The sequence below is a fragment of the Paramormyrops kingsleyae genome, chromosome 6 (assembly GCF_048594095.1).
Source record: "Paramormyrops kingsleyae isolate MSU_618 chromosome 6, PKINGS_0.4, whole genome shotgun sequence".
In the NCBI taxonomy this organism is placed as follows: domain Eukaryota; kingdom Metazoa; phylum Chordata; class Actinopteri; order Osteoglossiformes; family Mormyridae; genus Paramormyrops; species Paramormyrops kingsleyae.
This window is the reverse complement of record NC_132802.1, coordinates 6,967,573-6,990,073: the sequence shown is the minus strand read 5'-3', so window position 1 is coordinate 6,990,073 and position 22,501 is coordinate 6,967,573. Positions and strand designations below refer to the sequence as shown.

The 22,501-nt window shown below is 47.4% G+C and overlaps 1 protein-coding gene across 2 annotated transcripts in view; it reads right to left on the bottom strand.

The window, feature by feature from the left end:
• Positions 1-8: 8 nt before the first annotated feature.
• Positions 9-22,501, bottom strand: part of plch2a (phospholipase C, eta 2a) — a 126,279-nt gene continuing 103,786 nt past the window's right edge. The window contains exons 11-22 of one of the 2 annotated variants that reach the window (XM_072713515.1): positions 20,411-20,563; positions 18,021-18,119; positions 17,464-17,564; positions 17,092-17,180; positions 16,470-16,655; positions 16,185-16,292; positions 15,905-16,029; positions 15,269-15,353; positions 14,416-14,562; positions 14,164-14,243; positions 8,219-8,552; positions 9-3,433 (exon numbers count right to left, since the gene is read on the bottom strand). In XM_072713515.1, coding sequence (XP_072569616.1) covers positions 1,836-3,433; positions 8,219-8,552; positions 14,164-14,243; positions 14,416-14,562; positions 15,269-15,353; positions 15,905-16,029; positions 16,185-16,292; positions 16,470-16,655; positions 17,092-17,180; positions 17,464-17,564; positions 18,021-18,119; positions 20,411-20,563 — 3,105 coding nt within the window. In that variant the 3' untranslated portion in view covers positions 9-1,835. Of the gene's footprint in view, positions 3,434-8,218; positions 8,553-14,163; positions 14,244-14,415; positions 14,563-15,268; positions 15,354-15,904; positions 16,030-16,184; positions 16,293-16,469; positions 16,656-17,091; positions 17,205-17,463; positions 17,565-18,020; positions 18,120-20,410; positions 20,564-22,501 lie in introns of both variants that reach the window. The other variant, XM_072713514.1, reaches the window with a different exon arrangement.

Genomic DNA, 22,501 nt, shown 5'->3' with positions numbered 1-22,501 from the left:
CCACAGAGCAGATTAAACACTTTTTATTCAGTTCATGTTCATTTACATAGGTTGACAAAGATTTATTATTTTTTGCATGTCATGTTTTAGATTCTTTTTAATTAATAAAACTTACACCTATATTAATTGACACTGAAAACACAAGACAGAACGTGAAATCATATAAAAAAAAAAAAGCAAGTGTGCTTGAGTGTATGCTAATAATACACTCTTACAATTTAAATACCCCTACATCTTTACACAGGAAAACAAACCAGCATGGCAGTGCAAATAAATCCCATTCTGCTTCACAGCCATTTCATGCCAGTGTTAAGTGCCGCTTCCTTTCGGCGGGAGTCCACATCGCTTCCAAACACACACATTGTCCAAATGATTTTGCTTTCAAGTCCGAGGCCTATTTCCATATCTAAACTCTATTTTAACATTCAAACCTTAGCATAAAGAAGGGAGTCAAGCGTTTATCAGAAGTACTATTTCCCAAAAAGGATCCGTTACTCCCTGCTGTGTTTCAGGGACGAAGGAAACTGGGTACAGTATTAATTGTGGAAGGTGTTTCCTAATTAAAATTAAAAGCATTAATGCATTTGAAAGCGACACGACCTCATTTAAAGATGACAGCAATGCGATAGTCGCCCAAGATGGTTACGGCAAGGCTGCGACTCACATACAGGCGGTGAGGACGCTGGTGTATCTCATCCTGGGGGGGGGGGGGCAGGGGAGGGGGTACGTGAAACGTCTTCTCTTAAATTAAAATGGCAACAAGTACTGGCCCTTGGGACATGCAGAAGATGAGGATGGACGATTTGAGATGGATACAGTAGCGGTGATAGACCCTGTGCTATTCTGTACGCCAACACCAAGCCACAATATGAGAGAACATGCCGTGTAACATAAAAACCGGCATTTCCCCAAAGCTTGCATGTCATTCACATAACAGCCCAAAGGTGAACTGCTACACGAGGAAAACATTACATATGCATAGGATTTTTAAAAATCATTCAAATTAAAATCTTTTTTTTTCCCGACAACATTCAGTTTTTTTAATGTCTTGGTCTTGTACAAAATGAGCCACAGTACAGTATGTGTTCATAGATTCAGCCTTCCAGACAGCATTTCCTCCAATACTGTCATATTTTAATGTTAAAATATTGCTAATGTGTAGCTGAACTATTACATATAAAGACATATTAGTACATCTTTTGTTTATAAAAAAGAAAACAAGAAGAGATACAAAGTTGTCCAAAGGGTCTGAGAATTAAACTGGACATGAAACAAAGTCAGATGACAAGTCTTGCTACATTTGGATTGTGTGGACTATCGACAGTTCAGATACTGAGGTTACTGTGAGTTAAACGTATCGTGACTTTACACATCTTAACTGAATATAAACAGTCTGCTTAACAATGTAGATTTGTAGCCAATTTATGAAAACACTTATTTCTGGCATTGTTTATCATGCTGTGGGGTATGTAAATATGTACAATGCATGGTTTTAACTCTTATATGACCAGCCAGCAAATTGGACATTATAAAAAATAACGGTATTATTTACTTAAAATTAGTAATAGTGCCCAGAATCTCCACATTTTAAATTCAATGTAATTTGCATTTAAATCAGTCATAATTCCATGGTCTTTAAGAAACTTGGTGAGATGATCATCTATAGACCACTGAAGGACTTGCCCAAAATCACTCAATGCAACTGTTGAGATAAATTAAAAGTTTACAGTATTCCCTGGTTTGGAAATGATAAATGAACTTAAAGCATGGAATCTCTTCATGACTGGATCAGTTGGATTATTTTTGTGCCGGTTTCATTTATTCATTTTTGGTTCTTAGAGTTTGAGCATAAAGACAACCTCGGGGTCCATCTCTTGGGGGCCCTGCCCTGGAGGCATCAAGGGAAGCTGACTCAGGAGGTCTAGGCCAATGCAAGGGCTCCTGGCCACAGTGCAAGCCCCTTCCGGGTTTCCCCGCTCCTCGATGGGGCTGCCGCCCTGCTGGGCCAGCTCCTGGAGCCGCTGCCGTTCCTGCGCCTGCTTGGCCCGGTTGGCGATGTAGCGCACGCGGCTCTGGCTCCGCGATGACATGCGCCGGAGAGGTGGCACCTCTGCCCCCTGGTCCAGTGGCTGAGTGAAGTCGCTGGCTGTCAGCGGCTCCACGTCAGTCAGCTTCCTGAGCTGCTCCTCTAGCTCGTTCCCAGCCTTCCCAATGGGCTTCCGGGGGCTCCTGGTAGGCCGGACCACAAAGCTGCGACTGATGCTCCGGTACTTGCTGTCAAAATTGCAGGCGATGTCGTCAGATGTAAGGTCACCCAGGCTCTTGGACTTGGAGCTGCTGTCCATATCCTTCTCGGAGGGTGCCGGCGTGGAGGCTTTCTTGGCCAGAGCCGACGACTGCTTGAGGCCCTCCATGTAGAGTCGGCTCCACGTGTGCCGCCTCTGCATGAGCCGGCCAGACGCCCCCGGCTCCCTCCCCAGTGGCCGAGGTTGCAGCTCATCCTCGATCTCGCTGGGATCGTCGGCCCTCAGGTTTGGATTGGACTTGCTCTTGCTGACCAGCAAGGTGCTATACCCTGTCCTGGCAGCAGAGGGTAGGCAGTCAGCCCTGCTGACCGTGAAAACCTCCTCATGCTCATCCTCTGCCCCACCAAGGCTGGCCAGGCCCTTCCTGGCCAAGTTGGGCAGGGACAAGTCGATGACAGTGTCGCTGGAGGAGATGCTGGATGATGACGACACGCTGTCCCGGTGGGCTCCCAGGTCCAGCTTGCTCCAGAGCCGGTCGTTCATGGTAGCGTCGGTGCAGACCTCAGGTACCGGCGAGGACACCGCTTCCCAATGTTCTGACTTAACGTGCCCTTCACTTTTGGCCCTCCTGATGGGGCAGCTCTGCCCTCCTTTTGAGCCCAAAGTCGGACCATTGCTGAATAAGGCCCTCTTGGCTGGTGCCCGGGCACCAGGATGACCCGGGGAACACTCCACAGTAAGAGTCTGATCTACCTCCTCGCTTGTCAGGGACACATAATCACCCTGACCTGTGCTTGTGCTTCTTTCACAGTTACCCTTATGCTGACACGCATGGTCCAAGTGACAAGGACTATCAATGGATGTAAATGTAGGGTCTTCACAGTCACCGTTAACAGTCTTTGTGCCTTGGGCTCTGCCTATGCTGCTTTGGGCACTGGCAGGTTCTGCGTGGAGTGAGAATGTCCTTTCCATGGGATGACGTCGTCCGACTTCGTCCGCCGCTCTCCCCGCTGTTGCCCGGAATGAAGCTGCTGCAGATGGGAAGGACACTGGTATAGAGCTGAGCGACAATGTGCTGGCTGGACTGGAAATGGATGTGGAATGACGTGTGTGTCTCTCCTCAGATTCCTCAGCAATGGTTTCCAGGGGTTGCAGTGGAATACTTGATCGCTGCATTTCCGGGTTATCTGAAGACAGAAAAGAAAGGTGATATCATATCATATAAGAAACATATTACCAATTTACACAGCACAGAACCAGCATATTATGCAGACGCATTACCTAGGGCAACGAGTGAAAAACAACTACAGTAAGGCGATCACTAATTAACAAAAAAACGTAGACTTGAGTATTGTGTATTTTATACATCTTACATTGTTTTGATATTGATCTGTGGAAAAACACGAAAAGAGACAAGAAACAAAACATCAACGTACAACGACAATGTCAGTGTCACGAAGTCAGAGTGGTGTGGAAGGCAATAAAAACAACAAAAAAATACAAAAACTTTTATGACAGAGGGGGAGCACAGGACAACAGGACAGACTTCCTTGCTGCACTGCATGTTAGGTCTACCTTTGCCTCATTATGTTTACTTGGTCCAATCATAAAGCTGGTAATGTGTCAATGGCGGCAGTGACATCAGTGCTTGATCAACACAAAAAGGTGAAACTAGGAGACTTTACCTGGCTTGTGTCATCCCTTTAATTCTGCACTAGGAGTAGACAGCGTGCAAAAGGGACAGAAGAGAGGGAGGAGTTTAGCACATGGGAGGGCTAGAGAGGAGTGCACCGCAGAAACGCCAGGACAGCAGGTAAATACAAGCATTAGGGCCCTACTGTTCCTTACAGCAACTGCTTATGTGAACCTTTCCCTTAATAAGGCAGCAGCAAACTCCACACAGTCACAAGACCTGGTAATCTGTAGGGATACCCACCCATACGGCAAATTCCATTTGACCCCAAGCTTATGACTCCCTGGGGTCTATGTAGGACATTGTGAAACATATTCGAAACATACCCTTGAAGGGAAGCTTTCAACAGTCAAGTTCACAGTTTGATCACATGCATCCCACATTCTTGAGGCAGCTGATATCCTGGGACCCGCTAAGAAATACATACGGCCGCATCCAAGCAAACAACGGAATGCACTGCAGGACTACAGTATGTACTGTGCTGGGGCCTGTTTCATTGGTGGGGGTAATGGGACTTACAAAGCATACAGAAAAAGTTAGGGTGATCTCTCCCTGTCACAGGTGATCATAAGCTAACAAAATCCTCAGGTGACACAACCTATTTGACGGTGGTAACAGGAGGTATATATTGGGAGTTAGGGTTAGGGTTAGGGTTAAGAAGGGAAGGGAACACAACTTCACCGTGTGTGTGTGCGTGTGTGCCTAATCATCTTAGTCTTTACTATTCTGCATCTCTGTCTAAGCCTTCAGGAAGACCTCTGTCCCACAGAATAGCACTCTAGATACAATGGCCCTAAAACGAAGATCTGTGTTAAGTGATTGAGATACTTCAGCTGCTTTCATTTAACACTGTCAGGCTGAGTGGCCACCCTCAATGCCCTTAGTGCGCTGTGTCACTAAGGCCTGCACACTAAAGGAAAGCTGTGCCTGGCTGGTGATCACCCCGCTAAGCTGAGAGCTGTATGCTGACAGGGGACAGCCACACTTTACAGGACAGAATGTATTTGGAAAGTATCACATTGCAACATCTGCTGGAATCAGCACCCCATGGGTGAAACAGCAGAGGAAAAAATTTCTTCAATAATAGATGAATTTTTGGAATGTCGACCAGAAGGAAGCAGGAATGGCAGCTGGGTTATATAAATTGTCCAAGTTCAACAAAGGCAGGATACAGACCATATGATATGACTGCTGGAGGAGTCTTATGGGGTTTTCTGAGTACTCACAGCTGTGCAGTCACATGATTGGCATGGTCAGCTGACAATGCACATGACTTAGGAGAGGAGGTGGGTCATGTGATCCCACAGCCCATCTAATGGCAAAGCTCTGAACCTTTGTCATAAGGTTTGAGGCTTTGCCCCAAAGCCCTTCACATTTAAATACATAAAGCACATATTGTGCAATCAGGAAAAGCCAATAGCCTGTGAAGAGGTTGGCATAGTTGTGAAAAAAAAGCTCATTAGAGTTTTACTTGCACAAAATGTTCTGGGGGCAGAAGTAAAAAATGATTGGCTCAGAGACACAACCAATCAGATTGTAGAGGAGGTATGTCTAAGCAACTAGAAGAGTGGGACCAACCAATCAGATATCTTGGTCCCATCTCTAGTTGCTTGGACCCACTTCCTTCACAATCTGATTGGTTATCTCTCCTTCTGCCCTCAGATCATTTTTGTGTAAGTAATTAACACACAAGCTGAAAAAAGACTCTTGGGGGGGGGCAAGGTTAGCTGGTCTCCTACCCCTCCACAACATGCTAACCATACAAGTGAGGTAGTGTCACCATTTCCCAGGTGGTGAAAAAATAACAGAAACACCTGAATTTATTAATATCACAGAATTCATTGGGAATAGGGCAACGTGTTACCATTCTTCCTGAAAGTCTCCAGTTCTTGGAGTGATGAAGGGGGTGAAAATGTGACACTCTGCCATCCAGAACATTCCATGATATTTATTTCTCGAGATCTGACTTAATCCGGCTGTTTATGAAAACATGTACATTTATTTCACGGTTTGTAAGCGAGCACTGCTATCTAGGAATATGTCAAACATCATGAGGGTGCAGGAAGGTCTTCACAGGATGCAGCTGGACCTGTAAGACTAATGTCTCAGATTTCTTGATAGTAATATGACCATATGAGCAAAAAGGTGAAGGGTGGCTCAGATCATGCTGCTTTGTTTTCTTCGATGACTCAGCAGTCTACGCTCTGTGCACCTTAAACCAGGTTACACGGCTTTTTGTTTTGGGCTCGGATAAAAATGGTTCCCAAGCAGCAGACCTGCCACATATTCCAACTTCATGACACACAGTTTTTGATGAGACTGTGGCACAAAATTGCGGACTCGGTTCCGCAGTAATTTTTGAAGCCACGCTACACTTTATGTAGCTAAAGTACAATTTCTGGTTTCATGGATGTGGATCAACCTGAGTCTAAGGTGGTATCTCCTATGCTTTGAACTTGAAGTTAACTTCAAAGTAATCCAAAAGTAAAGCAAAACGATCTAACCTCTGTTGTTATTAGAGTACTTGCAGCTGTAGCTAGCGTACTGTATTATCTAATTACTTTTGCTCAACTTCCAACTGACTTGTATAGTATGTTGTTTGCATCCTACTGTAAAAATGCTATACCAATTAATCATATTCCCATTTTCGTGATCAGTTTCAGATACTACAAATGCCACAGATTACTTTAAAATGTAAAAGGTTAAAAGGTGTTCCTAAGAGTAAAATCTAACGTCTAACTACAGCATCTACAAAGCTTGTGCATCTACTCCTCACACAGCAGAAGACATTTCAGTCCAGGCAAACGACGACTTACCAGCTCATTCATCTGTGTTCACATCACATTCATGTATATAAAAGTCAACAGAAGAGACAGTGTTATACTGTGATTCATCATTTGTTTTCTCTGATATCTGAAACTATTCATCGACCTTTGCTAAATCTGCAAGGATCTGCTTCCAGTTTGAAAGTGTAGGTGGGTTACAGGATTCTCTGGAGGGCCAGCAAGGGGGTTGCTTTGGTGTTCAAAAAGTACGTCTTAAAAAAATGGTTTATTCTTTTTAATCTGGAAAAATCTAAAAATGTATCCAGACCATTTGGCATTTTCCTAGCCTTAGATCCATGTTCTTCATTGGATGGACCAGCCCCCCCCCCCCCCCCTGGCTCCTCTCAGAGCTGGGCCTCCTACAGCTGAATGTGTGAAACACAATCTATACCTCAAATGTATTTTGAGAATACTGTAGCATTATATATAATCACAGTACTTCATGAACTAGATCACATGGCTACTTCTGGTCCATTGCCATTGCAACCTATGATGCAGATATCAGCACTGCCTGTCAGTCAGATTCCAGCAGGCCTTGCTGAGTGTGGAGATGGCAAGGTCACCTGACACCAACATGCACTTTTGTGGGACGGCGCAGGGAGGGGCGGCATGGGAACTAACAAAGCTACGCTTCTGGACCATAAGGGCTAGGCTCACAGCTCATTGGCTGCTAGGGCCGCCAGATTAGACCTTACCGCTGAAGAACATGGGGGATTTACTGCGGACCTCCTCCATTTTCTGAGAAAAGAGGGCATTCATTTCTCGCTGCAGCGTGCCGATGCAGCGGTGGTGTGGATCCGGGCCACGTGGCGGCGGCGGGGGAGGCGGGAGCGCGGGGCTGCCCAGGCTCTCGCCGCTGCTGGAGTCAGTGTCAGTGAGGTGGAAGCCGGCATTGTCTCCACCTGCAATGCTGGCGAGCTGGACGGGAACCTGACAGCGCAGGCTGGTCCAGCTGACCGGCACGGGACCGGCAGGCAGGGGGATCCTCCTGCGAGGAAGACTGCAGGATCGCGCGTCCCGGGCCGAGGGGGAGCTGCAGGGGAGGCGGTGGCCGGCAGTGTGTGGAGTGTTCATTGGCTGTGGGGAAGCCCTGAGTGGGAGTTTGTGTGTGGGGTCATTATGGGACTTGGGGGGCAGATCTGCCCGGGCTGGGGGCTTTGCCCGCAGCTGCTCGGGGATGGATTTCGATATGGGCTTGGGAACATAGGCGGCCCTTGCTTGCTGGGGTGGCGGCTGGGGGCAGAGCTTCCTCTCCATGTCAGGGCTCTCTTTGGAGCCCAGCATGCAGCGGATGCAATTGGAGGCCACACCCACCCTCCCAGAGCCACTGATGGCCACACGTGCGTAGACGCCGGGCTTCTCCTCCGCCGGCTCCCGCAACGGCACCCTGCTAGCCCGCCTCAGCGGCTCGCTCAGCACCCTCCTGTGGTGCGGCAGGGATGATGGACCCTTACCTTTGCTGCCCCCTGGGGGTGCCTCCCCATTGGTGCAGTCCCGTAGGCCAGCGGCGGGCGAGTCCCTCTCACGGTCACACCGGGGGCGGGAGCCGTCCTCCGCGTCCCGGTCCTCGCTGGTGCCCTCAGAGCTACAGTCTTTGGTGTTGATGGAAATCTCTGGGAAACCTTTCTTGGCCTTGGCCTGGCCCTTGGTGGGCTCGCTGGCAGTCCGCCGCAGGAGGTGGGCGCCGAAGGCTGACTTACGGCTGAGCTGAGCAGCAGCATGGCTGTCGAGGGAAGATTGCTTTGGGTTTCTGTGAAACAGCCCTTTTATACCGCTGACTGGCCTGACCTGGGGAGGCACAGAGGCACCATTAATATCCTGCAGACCAGATGCCAGACATCACATCCTCATTGGCGACTCTACACATATGTAAATAGATGCCTGTAAAAATATGGTGTTTTTCTGGCCAGAATAAGGTGCTATCTAAGGCAGTCAGCTTCCCAGCGGAGCATCTGCAAGCCTGCAAAAACACTGTAATGGCCAACCAACCACACAGGCGTAACTACGTGTACCTGTAAACTGTCTCGCCAGATACAGCCCAATCTGTCTCGCCTCAGCGCAAAATCACATGCCTGTCAACACGTCGCGTAAAAAATGAGAGCTGCAACAACAACTGCCAGGAAGAAGAACAGTGAAAAGTGCACAGGTTCAAACCGAACAGATTGTGACACAAAAACAACAAGGCCTTCGTGTGGATGCATGATGTCGGGGGGGGGGGGGTCCCTCCAGCACAGCACAGGTGATGCACGGACTGCAGTGATAAATCACCGCAGTATGTAAATCTGTGGGGGTTAAGCAGGAACGCCTCACGCCATAGCGTCACCAAGAGCCAAATAAGGCGAGTGATTCAGCAAACCACATTTTGCCAGGTGACACATATTTGTGCTGGTGACTGTTATGGATGATGTCATGGCAAACGACAGCTGTGAGATGCCATGAACCCGTTTCCCCGCATACGGAAGGCGTTCGTACAGACATCAGTCCTGTCATTCCCCTTTATAAAGTGTACATCATTTTGCAGTCTTGGCTGGACTTTTTCTCTAATATAAAATCAATTATCCTGGTTAATTGTGAAGTCTGCAAGTGGAAACAGAATGTAGACAGACAAGCTACCTTGACCAGACACCGTCATATTTCACAGACATTAAGGCACGCAGTGAGCCATCTGGCTCGAGTGTTGGACACGGGGGGACAGGAGGATGGTGACGGCACAGCGAGAAACCCATTTCTCCCCACGGACACCCCCGGCATGACAGGTGACGGGACAGACGCCCATGGCGGTCCCCGGCCAAATGCCGCTGAGTGATCTTTCCGCTAGCTCAGACAGAAGGTCACTCCCATCGCAAACACATCCGGAGTCTAAATGAGGAGCGTGTTATGAAATATTTAGATCACCCAGCGGCATTATGAAAAATAATAATAAAAAAAAACATGAACAAGTAGATCCAAGTGGATAATTACTCATGTTCAAATATGCACTATAGAACACCCACCAAGATGAAATAACTCACAACTTCATGAACGTATTGAGTATTTTTTTTTCTCACCCCGATGCAACTGCACTCAAGGCTTCTACTGTACATTGGACATTGTGAGTTACCTTATCCTGCCATGAATATACAGATGAGGGACTAGACAACATATATTAACTTGGTGAGACAAGGATAACACTGAACCATGTTTGGGCCTGCCGTTCAACGGTGAACTTTTGCAAAACAAAGTTTCACTCTTAAGAGATCCTCAACAGGATTATGAGATACAACAGGACCCCAGATGCTGCGCCAGTCCTGGATGGGAGTCCTTTTGAATACCTGGGTGTTGTATTTTTAACGATTCACCATTAAATGCAGCACACATGGCTGAGAATCTCTCAAGTTAAGGCTATTTTCAGGATGCTGGAGTGAGTGGAGCCTCACACATTCCTCTTTGATGCCCTGTTTTTTGCGGGTCGTGACACTGGATCTACTTTGGCAAAATGAAAATGCTGGCAAGCACAGCTGTCACACTCATGTCACAACTCATAGTTTGTATGAGTTGGCATCTCCAATGCTAGTGGCTCATTCCTGAGTGGGCGGGGCAGGGGGGAGGGGACAGAGTCACTGAGGGAGGGGCATGTGGCGCATGCAAGAGTGCCGACTGGTTCTCACTACACCTGAGGTATGAGGGCCACCTTCATGACTCCTAAAAATTTCCTGCTTCTAAAAGTGGGTTTTTGACAAAGAGAGGTGCACTGAAATCACAAACAGACAGAGGGGGAGAAAAGATCAGAGAGAATGAGAGAGAAGAGGCAGAAAAATAGAAAAGAACACACAGCTGTCACCACAAAAGGAGGAAGTGAAAAGCTGCAATTCATCTGCCATTAAAAAGATGATTTTCTCCCAATTAAGTCTAATCAGAGTAATTAAGCACCTTCAGTGGTTGTGCAATTAATCTGCCATTAATCTCCTATGTCCAGGTTAATATAATCAGCACCCCATGAATGAGCCATTCCAAAAACACATTTCCAAGGAAACATATCTGCTTAGAAGGTTCCTTTTAATCTAAATATCTTATTTTGTCAAATATTAATGATCTCCTCCTATAGAGAAGGAACAGTTCATCTTCACAATCCACTGACCAGCTCAGAGGGACAAAATGTCTAATGGATAACACTGAATACCCAAGGAGCTATCACATCAAAATACACATCCAAACTGAATAACTGAAGGGCCATCACATCAAAATACACATCCAAACTGAATAACTGAAGGGCTATCACATCAAAATACACACTCAAACTGAATAACTGAGGGGCTATCACATCAAAATACACACCCAAACTGAATAACTGAGGGGCTATCACATCAAAATACACATCCAAACTGAATAACTGAGGGGCTATCACATCAAAATACATACCCAAACTGAATACCTGAGGAGCCATCACATCAAAATACACACCCAAACTGAATAACTGAGGGGCTATCACATCAAAATACACACCCAAACTGAATACCTGAGGAGCCATCACATCAAAATACACACCCAGACTGAATAACTGAGGGGCTATCACATCAAAATACACACCCAGACTGAATAACTGAGGGGCTATCACATCAAAATACACATCCAAACTGAATACCTGAGGAGACATCACATCAAAATACACATCCAAACTGAATAACTGAAGGGCTATCACATCAAAATACACACCCAAACTGAATATCTGAGAGGCTATCACATCAAAATACACACCCAAACTGAATACCTGTGGAGACATCACATCAAAATACACATCCAAACTGAATAACTGAGGGGCTATCACATCAAAATACACACCCAAACTAAATAACTGAGGGGCTATCATATGGGCTAATATTTGTGCCACTAGAAACTGAATATGAATTGTGTATATTTGAATCTGTTGTTGCATTAAAAAACTGAATCTGAATTTATTAGTTTGAATCTGAATTCCAAAACTAGAAACTGTATTTATCCTACATGGAAAATTTTCAGTTTGCAAATTCAATTTCAATTTATTGAGACGAACATCTGGGTTCTTGAGGAAAAGTAATCGACCGCAAGTTCATGATGCAACTCATTTCCACGTTTACGACAGTCCTGCAGGTCGGGGTAAAGTGGAAGCGTGTGCTGGGATGTCGCAAGCTTATTGCGTGATCATATACGTAGTCATCATATACGTAATAAGAATTAAGCGGTACCAGCACTGCTAAATTTTAATCTTTATCGTACCATCACTTCTCACAAGTTACCAGTACTCTGCTACTCAGAGACAAGCGTCACGCGAGAGTGGCGGGGCAGCGTGTGCAGTACCGACAGCGCCAACACCCCTAATTACCAACACCCCCGCTGCCTTTCTCACAGTCAATACAGTAGCGACACTTTTATTTCTCCACTTCCAGCACTGCTTATACAGATCACCATATTAAACGCCAGTTCAACTGACCTCACCTCAAACCCGCAGTATAACTTTACATTTAGATCGATACAGGGGTACGTGTATCGATGCACTCATGTTGTGTTTTTTTCTTCTCCACCAATCAGGAGTCAGGAGCCGCATGTGTAGATCTTCAGATTCAGCCTTTATTGCCACAGTGAGGTTACACCCAAGGCTGGACACCCTGCAGGAGTGTGTCCAATACTGTTTTACACCATTTTTTATACATTTTCTCATCGTGTAACAATATCTCGTCACTTAAGCATCATCATTTCTTCAACCATTCACCATCGTTGTTTTCTCCCTTGATCCACACCCCTATATGATAAGTTTGTCAATCATCTCTTTTACTGTTTGGTCCCTCGGCTGAACATAATGGTGGCGTGACCATCTCTATGAACCGAACTTTTGATGAACTCAGACCAATCCCTTCCTTCAGTAGCAAACCTTGGCAACTTCAGCTTGTTGCACATTGTCTGGCTAGAGGGTTAATAATATATTTGTCCTTCAACATAGTGATAAGCTGCAGCACTAATAAAGTACATATTCATACATCAAAGGCTAACAAAATAGCTAGCAGATACAGAAACTTCTAAGCCAACACAAGGTGCTAATTCATATTCGTCTTTCGTCACATTGTGCACAGCAGTAATTGGTCTGCATTCTCTGAAGGTTACAAAGTCACTCTCAACAGTTTACATCAGCTTCTTATAGAGTCCTAATGATTACATTCTCTATGCATTAAGAAATGCTAAATAATATTCCATACTCGCATATTAGAAATTTGCGATTTCCGCCTCATATCGGCGAGATGAAGATATTTAGCATAAACACAGCTAGAAAGCCACATGAGATGAACGGGCGAGCCATAACTTAAACTAAACTAGAAGTAAAATTCATATCCCTAGCTAGTTTTGCGTTAGTCTACCATATTAACATAAACTAGCAGTGCGAGAAATCGTTCATTTAACCACATATACTACCATAATAACCACACGTATGGTTAATGTTTATGCTGTCGCTTGTGTATATAAAGCTTATTCTCATATGTATCATAAGGTAATGCGTTTGTGACACCCCAGTACACGCTTCCACTTTACCCCGACCAGCAGAACTGTCGTAAACGTGGAAATGAGTTGGAAATGACTTTTCCTCAAGGACCCGGATGTGCGTCTGAATAAATTGAAATTGAATTTGTGAACTGGAAATTTTCCAGGTAGGATAAATGCAGTTTCAAGTTATTGGAATTCAGATTCAAACTAATAAATTCAAGATTCAGTTTTTTAATGCAACAACTGCAGATTCAAATATACACTATTCATATTCAGTTTCTAGTGGCACAAATTTCAGCCCATACTATCACATCAAAATACACACCCAAACTGAATAACTGTGGGCCTATCACATCAAAATGCCCAAACTGAGGAGCCGGGCAATTTGTCATAAAGTGGATTATTCAATGGTTATTAATTTGAGCACTGCTGTGAAACGCTTTCCACTAAGAGAACTTGTAAAAAGCACGAAGAATCAAAATAGAAGATGCGATTGGCTTAAGGTATTTGTAATTGGGAATGTTTTGCATTAGTTAAAATCAATTTCCCTGGCTTGATAAGACCAAAAGATCCACAGTCAATAAAATGTTCTTCACTCCACCCAGACTTTAATTTAAAATCTGTTTCGGCAGTTTCCTTGGGGGGTCATTTTATCCCCCAGTATCACACACAAAGTCATTCACAAAGTCATTTTAAACCCCATCCACCGCCACTAAGGACCTCGTTGAGGAAAAACCCCAGTCGACTTCTGTGCCCCTATACAAGCTGCCAAGCCCTAGTCTCTTCCTGCAGTTCCACAAAGGGTTGGACATCTTATGTTCTGAGGACTTTTAAGCGGCGAGCTGCAAGGTGCCAGTGAATGTTAGACTGTCACCCCCTTGCTTTTCTCACAGCTTTACTGAGTACCTACCTTACCAGTGATGTCATTCACTGCTACATGAACAAAGATTGAAGCTTCTTCCATACCCTCCAAGTAGACATGGCGGTAACCTTTAAAAAACACAAAGTCCAACACTGCACACGCAAAATGGAAACAAACATCTGTCAATCATCAATGCAGTAAACTATGCAGTAAAGGTGCATCTTTAGACACACAAGACATTTCTCCTAAACGGTCACCCAGGCCACCTGTCCTGAGGCATGGTGACGTTGCATGGGGTACCTGACATCATGCTGGTAAAAGCTATGGTCCTCTGGCCAATGAAGTCCTGCCCAATGGGGTCGTGGTCCCACACCAGGAAGCGAACCAGTGCGATCTCTGGCATATGGAGTGTGAAGACAAGGGTTTCTTCCCACATGGGGTTGAACCCTGCAGCAGAGAGTTGGAAATAATTCATCCTTATTGTGCCCCAGAGAGAGAGAGTGAGCGAGGGAGAGACAGACCGAGAAACAGGGAGAGGATGGACAGCATCCTCAAAGCAGGATCATGCATTATTCATTGCAGAGAAGGATTGTTTAACCGCACGCTCAGCTGTTCTTGACTGGAAACGTAACACCGCAGTCTCCGCTGGAAATGCAAACCGCAGGATGCATGACTACTGGTTAAAGTGGCGCTTATAACCTGTACTGCATACCCGAGGCAGGTCAAAGTTAAAGATGTGATCTAAACTAAATGTTAACCCTCTTGTACGCTCACAGTCCTGGGCAATGCTGTTATACCCTTGAGGGAATCAGTAACACCTGAAACCATCAGCTACAAACAGGCCGGCTGTAAAACTCTAAACTCATGCACAGTGTACTTAAAACTGCCGAGAACAGAACTGTCTTCAATACAGAAAACACAGCGATTAAGGAACTGGAAAGGATACCCACCCAAAACAAAGTTCCAAGAGGAGGTCTACAGTTAAAGGTGTCTAACACACTGCATGCAGCAAATGGAATATAGAGAAAATGATAATAAAAAATCTGATCTTTCTTTGCGCATTTAACACTGCAATGCATCTGTCCAAACTTTACGCTACGTTACAGTTTAGTGAGCGGCCTGCTGGAGACGGACGCTAATCGCCTTGGCTCACCGTTGTCGTCCACCACCCTGGTCTGCTCCTTGCTGCAGTCCACCGGGAGCCCGATGATCTCCACCTCCACGAAGGGGTCAATGATCTGCGTGACGGAGGCTCTGTTATCCCCTGAGACTGGGACGTGCCCTTGGTGACGTGGCCGTCCCGCCATGTGACTCCACAGCAGGACAGCTTCCAGGCTCCCAAAACAAGTCTATCTTTGCAGACTAAGTACTCAATATCATGTTTCAGACAAACAACTTTCCTGCTGCATCCTGCCAGTCAGACAGGCACGATGCTGCCTCATATTAGCAAACCCCATACATGGAATGTATTAATTTCCTGGCAAATGTATTGGGCAATTCAGCTTAAACCACAGGAAACTGGTCCCCATAAGGGAAAAAAAAGCCGGATATTTATCACGTTATGGGGACATTGTGTCCCCATAAGGATAGGTAAACCCGCTCACACACACACACACACACACATATACATATTAATGATTATATATTTATATAGTCATGCATATAAACTGGTACTCTTTAGTACTAATCTGGTACTCATTTAGACCCACTCAGTTTGCATAGTACTTTGATTCAGCACGGAAATCCCCCCCCCCCCCCCCCATCACCATAGCAGTATGAGGGGTCTCACCTCGCCTCTGTCGCCCAGCATAGAGTCCTTGGGCTTGGGGAGCTGCTGTCCACTGATGATCTTCATCACCAGTTGTTTCTTCATCTGTCCCGGTAAGGGATCCACCGCCATGGGGTTGAAGTCACCTGTAGGAGACGCCACTGAACCTGTGCTGCTGCCACCCCCCACCTACCCACCCCCACCCCCACCCCTACTCCTCTTCCTCATCCTCACTCCGCCAATCAGGGAAGAGCCAGATCCACGGGCTGGTTTTTAATTCATACACCCTGAGGGCCCCCACCTTCACACATGCACTTGGGCTTCACAAGGTAACCGCAGTTGCCGTTGCTGTAGAACTTGGCTCGGTTCAGCTGCAGCACACGGCCTTCGGACTGGTAATTCAGCGCCACTGTTGGGGGGGGGGGGGGCGGAGGGGGCATTAGTCACAAGCATCAAACCGATTAGCACCTCTCTGCTCTGGCTATAGGCTTAAAGTTAGGCCACAAAGGGTAGCCAAAGAAAGGGATCATATTGGCGTAATAGATAAAGAGATGGGCGTCGACCTCCCGGCTCCGCAGTCCCTCACCCAGGTGGCAGCCCGTGTTCCAGAAGGGCTGGGGGTTGAAGTTGCTGGAGTCCACGCGGTACGACGAGGGGTAGATGCGCGACAGCTGCCTGCGGTTGAAGTGGACGAGCTGGACGGGCTTCTGCTGCATGACCTGGTGGGCCTTGGTCTCGCTGAATGATGACACCTGCCAGCTGCAGGTGGCCGCTGGGGGGGGGGGGGGGGGGGGCGGGGGCGGGGGGGGGGGGAGGAGCGGCTCAGGTTACTCTCCTGAACATTCTGCATGACCTCCTCATACTTAACATCATTATTCACTGTTATTTTCTCCAGATCAAGCCATTATGTGTGATTCCTATCAGGGGTAAAGCTATAAATTCTGGGCTGCCTGACAAAATGTCACCTTGTCCCCCCCACCCCAATAAAATTCACAATCCAATGTTTTAAAGGGCCCCTGTTCAGTTCCAGGCCCACTGGATCTGCCAGGGTACCCAGGCTCCCTACTGCGGCCCTGATTCTTACACAATGCCCTTTTGGGGGATGAGGGGGATCATGTCCCTCCTCATGCAGGTAGTTCGCCACTCCCCTAGGTGGCGCCCTGTATCACTCTGTGCACCTTGCTTCTCGGAGCACGTCGGCCGCTCACCTTGCGTCTCGATGTCGTGCATGCCCACAGACTGGGTGTACTTGACCAGGTCGGACAGAGCCCGTGACAGTTTCATGGTCTTCTTCTTCCTGACGGGAACAAGCATCCTTTTGCTGTTGAAATCCATTTCGGTTTCCATTGCAAAAGGCCACATGAGGGTCAGGCTCAAATTCGGATTTGTGATGATATGCTTTCAGCTGGCAGTTTGACAGTAAGTATATAATGTAAATTTAGAAATATACATCTGGATGTATAGCATCTATTTTCCTGTTGATTTACATGCACAAACAGGCTCCCAACTTTCCAGTGAGTTGTGGTAGTCCTGCTGGATGAGGACCTTCTCGGAGGAGGGGTGGGCGGGCGTCCCAGTACCTGCTGTGATGGCCTGGTGCTCGCGAGGCGCTGCTGGAGCTCTCCTGATCCGTGTCAGTGTCCTCCAGGCTGGACGTCTTCTTCAGCTTGGCGGCCTTTTTCTGTGGAGGTGACAGACAAACGGGAGTGACATCGCTCAGTGTCCCGTGGCGCCCGGGGCCGCGGGAGCATCTTGGCCGCTCATATCTGCGAAAACGTCAAGGCCGCTCAAAGGGAACGGGGGGCAGACGAGTGCGGATGGGCCGCTCTGGGGACGGCATCCCGCGCGGAGTAAGCGGCAGACATGCTGTGAAGGAAGCTGTGGGACAGAAATCAGCGTCAGCTGAGGAGAGAAGGGACTCGTGGAATGATGAGAGGAGCGTCACCCCCCAGGACAGACAATGCAGAATGGGGGGGGGCTCTGAGGGGGGCAATAAAGGGAGATCTGAAACGGGTTATGGGGGGCAGGCAGTGAGGGGTGCATTGAGGGGGGGGCACTGAGGGGTGCATTGAGGGGCGCTCTGAGAGGGGCACTGGGGGGGGGGTGCATTGAGGGGGGCCTCTGATTGAGGACCAACCTTCCGTTTGGAGAAGCTTCCCATGAAGGATCTGCCCACGCGCTTATTGGTGTTGGGGGTTGACTCATCAGCAGTGTCAGTGCCTTCATCACCTTTGACCTGGGGGGGGGGGGGGTGAGAGGAAAGAAGAAAAATGAAAGTTGAGAGAAGATGTAGAATTTGATTTGTGTGCAGATGATACAGATACATTTCAAAGAGAACAGAAAGTAGGAGGCAGGAGGCCCAGTGGGCCGTTTGAATCCCTCGCTTGCTCTACTGTATGTGTGTGTGTGCAGTTTCTATGTCCCCCCACACGGGGTGCTATTCTGGGTACCTCCCGCACTCCACACACGGTCCGACCACTTAACCAGTATGACCCGATGATGGCCTGAGACAGGCTGCAGTCCCCCTGCAAAGCTGTACTGGATAAGCAGGTGAGAGATGGATGGATATTAAAATAAACGAAATTGAGGGGAAAAAATGTATATCGACACTATAAAAGCACAGTACAGTGATATATAACAGACAGACCACACAGTGATATTTAACACACTGATCGTTCCCTCATTGTCAGGGAACATGTGCCCACTTACTGCCAGCAAGAATCTTACAGCACAGACAATAATCCAAAGTAAGGAAAATAATCATTTAAAATTCTGAAAGATATAATTGTGAAAAGTATGATGGGTAAAGGTGATACTTCACAAACAGTGTCGAAAAGCTTCTGAAACGTAACTCATTAAGTTTAGATGAATCGGTGGGGTAATTCAGCCCTCCCTGTTTACCCCCCAATTTCAAGCAGACCACGTACTCCTGCCCTTGTGGCAGCCTGTGAGCTGCACTCCCCCCACCTCGTGGTGCCGCCCCCAGCCTACACAGTGTTACTCACTGCGACGAGCCGTGAGTAGGAGGGAGGGGGTCAGGGGGCCGTGCCCAGTCATGCTGCACATTCATCACTATTAGCGGGGGTCCAGCGGGGATGCCCTTCCCCAGGGGGCTCCCAATTACAGCGCTGATCTATCACACCAGCAGGTAATTACACAGTGACAGAAGACTGGGGGGGGGGCAAATTACGAGAGCCATCTTGTTTTGTGGGGTCGGAGGAGTGTGGCATGGGGGTGTCTGCTGAACCAAAAACACTATCAACTGTGTTTGCCGCAGTGATAAAAAAGTTAAAAATGTCTATTGTGGAAGCAGAACACGATGTTTCTTAGTCTCTGCCTCTCATCTCCCACTGACTCAGTACTCTGCCCCTTTGGTATGTAAGTGCCCCACCTAGCCTACAGGGTCCAACCCCCCCACCTGGCCCCCCAGGAAGACACATGTGAAGAGATTGCTGACCAAAGGACACAGCTGCTGGCCGCTGACCCTTGTACCTTTGATTTGAGTTGTATCTATTGTCCCCACTTGGAAACCTTCTTTTAGTCCACTTCCAGAGGGCTCCAGGGCACATCGGTTAATAAAGGGCACCTGATTCAAGCATCTGCTCTCCAGGAGTGCCCCCACCTTTCTCCCCCACTATAAACATCGTTTCGTTTCCCTCTGCAAGCCGTATATATATCACGAATGCGAGGGAGAGGCCTTGACTACAACTGTACAACATGGAGAGCCACACTGCGCAGTGATGACTCCAGGGGATGCCAGTGTGCACTGGACCAGGGGCGGCCTTCTGGGTACATAAAAATCACACACATGGATGGACTGACATTCATATGCAGAAGGGGCTGAGAAAATGTCAATTTAAATATCCAATGAAGCCCCATGAGCTGCATAGGAGAAGGACATACTGATGACAGGAAGTGATCCTTCAATGGCCGTTTTGTGTTCCATATGAATGGGCAGTTGGGCGGGGTGGGGGGGGAGCGGGTGCAGTGGGAGGGGCTTTATGGGTAAGCCTAGCTCTCCGGGGCTCCGTCTGCATGTTTCCCTCCCATGTAACGGGAAGATCACCCGTGATCTTTACACGCGGAGACAGAAAAGGCATTCACAGAATTGTAAATACAGGTGGACACAATGCCCCCCCTCCCAAAAAAAAACAGCCATAAAGCTGCACTGCAGCAATGCGGGGTCAGTGGATAAACTCACCCCCCCCTCCCCCCAACACCCCCTACATCCCCCGAGCGGGCACCATCTTTGATTTCGGCACAGCAGGCCAGTAATCCAAGCCAGAATGCACTGTGAGGCTGATGCACAGATTACATAACAAATGGCAGGGCGCTCAGAGACGTGGGCGTCTGGGAACAGGGAGAAGATAAAAATACATGTACACAGTACAGATATAGCATGTGTCCCCATCCAACGTGACACCGCTGACAAGGTTAAGATCCAAAGGTGACGGATAGTGACAGATCCACCGATTCCAGCTAATCGCACATATTAAATTATGGGGTACGGACAAAAACATGGAGTACCTTGGGGGATCCTTTCTGGCTAATCTTTTCTGCGGGCAGAGAGGTGATGGTGAAGTTGTCGGGGTCTTCACGGTCGCGGATCTTTGACTCCTTCATCAGTGTGTCCAGTTTCTTTTTTGCCAAACTCTCAACCTGCTTCCTGTTTACGGACATCTGTGCACAGAGATGTGAGCGTGAGTGCAGGATGGGAGTATATATATATATCAACTCAGGAAAAACACATTATAACAGTCACATTTTAGTTACTCATTTTACATTTTGAGATCACCGATCAGATCCTTATTAAGAGGGAAAACAGCCATTCCTGCATCGCAAACACACATTAAAGCAAAATAAACAGGATCACGTTGGCTCCAAAGCCCAAATTTCATACTGGTGCATTTTAGGATTTTTGTGCAGATAAAGAGTCTAAAAGAACCATGATTTTTATAGGTCCCTGTGGAATCATGCTGAAACATTTTATTTCCCGTTCAATAGCAGGAAACAGGAAACACTCTGAAAGTTTTTCCACATAATCACCATAATACCAATGGCAAATTTTTCAGTTTTTAAGTCGGTTCACACTGTGAACTTCTGAACACTGAAGTCAGAGCAGCAGCCCCCCCATCTGACTGAGCCCATTTAGCGATAACCAGGAAAGCGATACACCCCCCCCCCCACCCCCCCACCCCCATAGCTAATCAACCGGTTCCAACTGCACTGCCATATAAATGACATTTGGGCAGAAACATCTCCCTGCTCCCCGAGCCTCAGACTAATAGTGGAAGGTGGCGAGAGGGACACAGCAAACTGAAAGTTATCCAGGAATCACAGGGGCTTCCAAATGAACTTCTGCGACAAGCAGCCAGCGCAGCCCCTTGAGGGAAAGAGCCTGAAAGCGGCGTCTTATTCTCATCTGGGCATCTTCATTTAGAAGTGACAGGGCAGATTTGTTCAGCTGCTACCACTAGCATGACAACAGCATGCTTTTAAATTGCCTTTTATTCTTTACCAGTGCCTGATTCATCAGGTCCTGTTACGGTCACAGCCTGAACAGCTCCACTCCTGAGTAAGGCTTGATACGACACCAGCGAGCCCAGCTTCTTGTTTTTGAACAATTACAAATACGGAACACTAGGGGGCAGAGTTATTTCACAAACATCTTGTTGTATCTATTCTCTGGGCTTGTTTCACCCTCCGTCTAGGACCGGCAGTGTATCTATTTGTTAAGGGAAAAATAGTCTTTTTCCGCAGCTTTTCATTGTGATGTAAATTCAGGTAAATTCTAAGCAGCCCAAACACTGGCCTCTATTTCCAGGGTCTGTAATAGTCAGCTTTGAAATTCATATATATTCATATATTCGCTGTGAGGGGAAAATATTTAAAGCTGAACTGGAGATAAAACAGCACACCACCAGCAGTTAAAACCATCAGGAAGATCAAGAGAAGGATAAACGCTTCAATTAGCCATGACAGATAACTAGTTTCATTCAACAGAGTGACAACCAATCTGGCACCATCTGGACGAAAGATCAAGATTTGTACAATACCACCGAAAAGTTTCAGAATAAAATAATACAATACAGCTGAATTACACTCGAACTAAGAATAACATTAACAAAGAGAGTATAACCAAACAGTTCAGTGGGAAGGAATTTCCGTTTGGAAGCTGCAGGGGGCACCAGTGAGCCTTAACCTTTTCACCCTTCCGCTGATGGCAGCAGACATAATGGGCTTGAACCAGCACTGGCCACTGCCACAGAGGTCCAATGGGCAGCCGTCTGCCTCTTATGGCAACGCTGAATCAATGGCCGTCTTGTTATTCTCGCTGCCGTGGCCCCCTCCCCCCTGCCGAAAGTCCTTTGGAGCCTTGTTTCAGACCCGCACCTCGCGGGCGGTGCCGGTGCTTGCTGAGAGCTGTGCGGGGCGGGGGGGGGGGGGGGATGACCCGGAGCCCCCTGCTCAAGCTCCATGCGCTTCCCGTCCATCACGTGGCATGGGGACCGCGGGGTCCGGACCGCCGTCTTCCCCGTACGCGGGCGGCCGAGCGTCAAACGGCCGTGATGCAAAAGCGTGTAGCGAGTTTACCAGCAGAAGAACGGCAGCACAGAC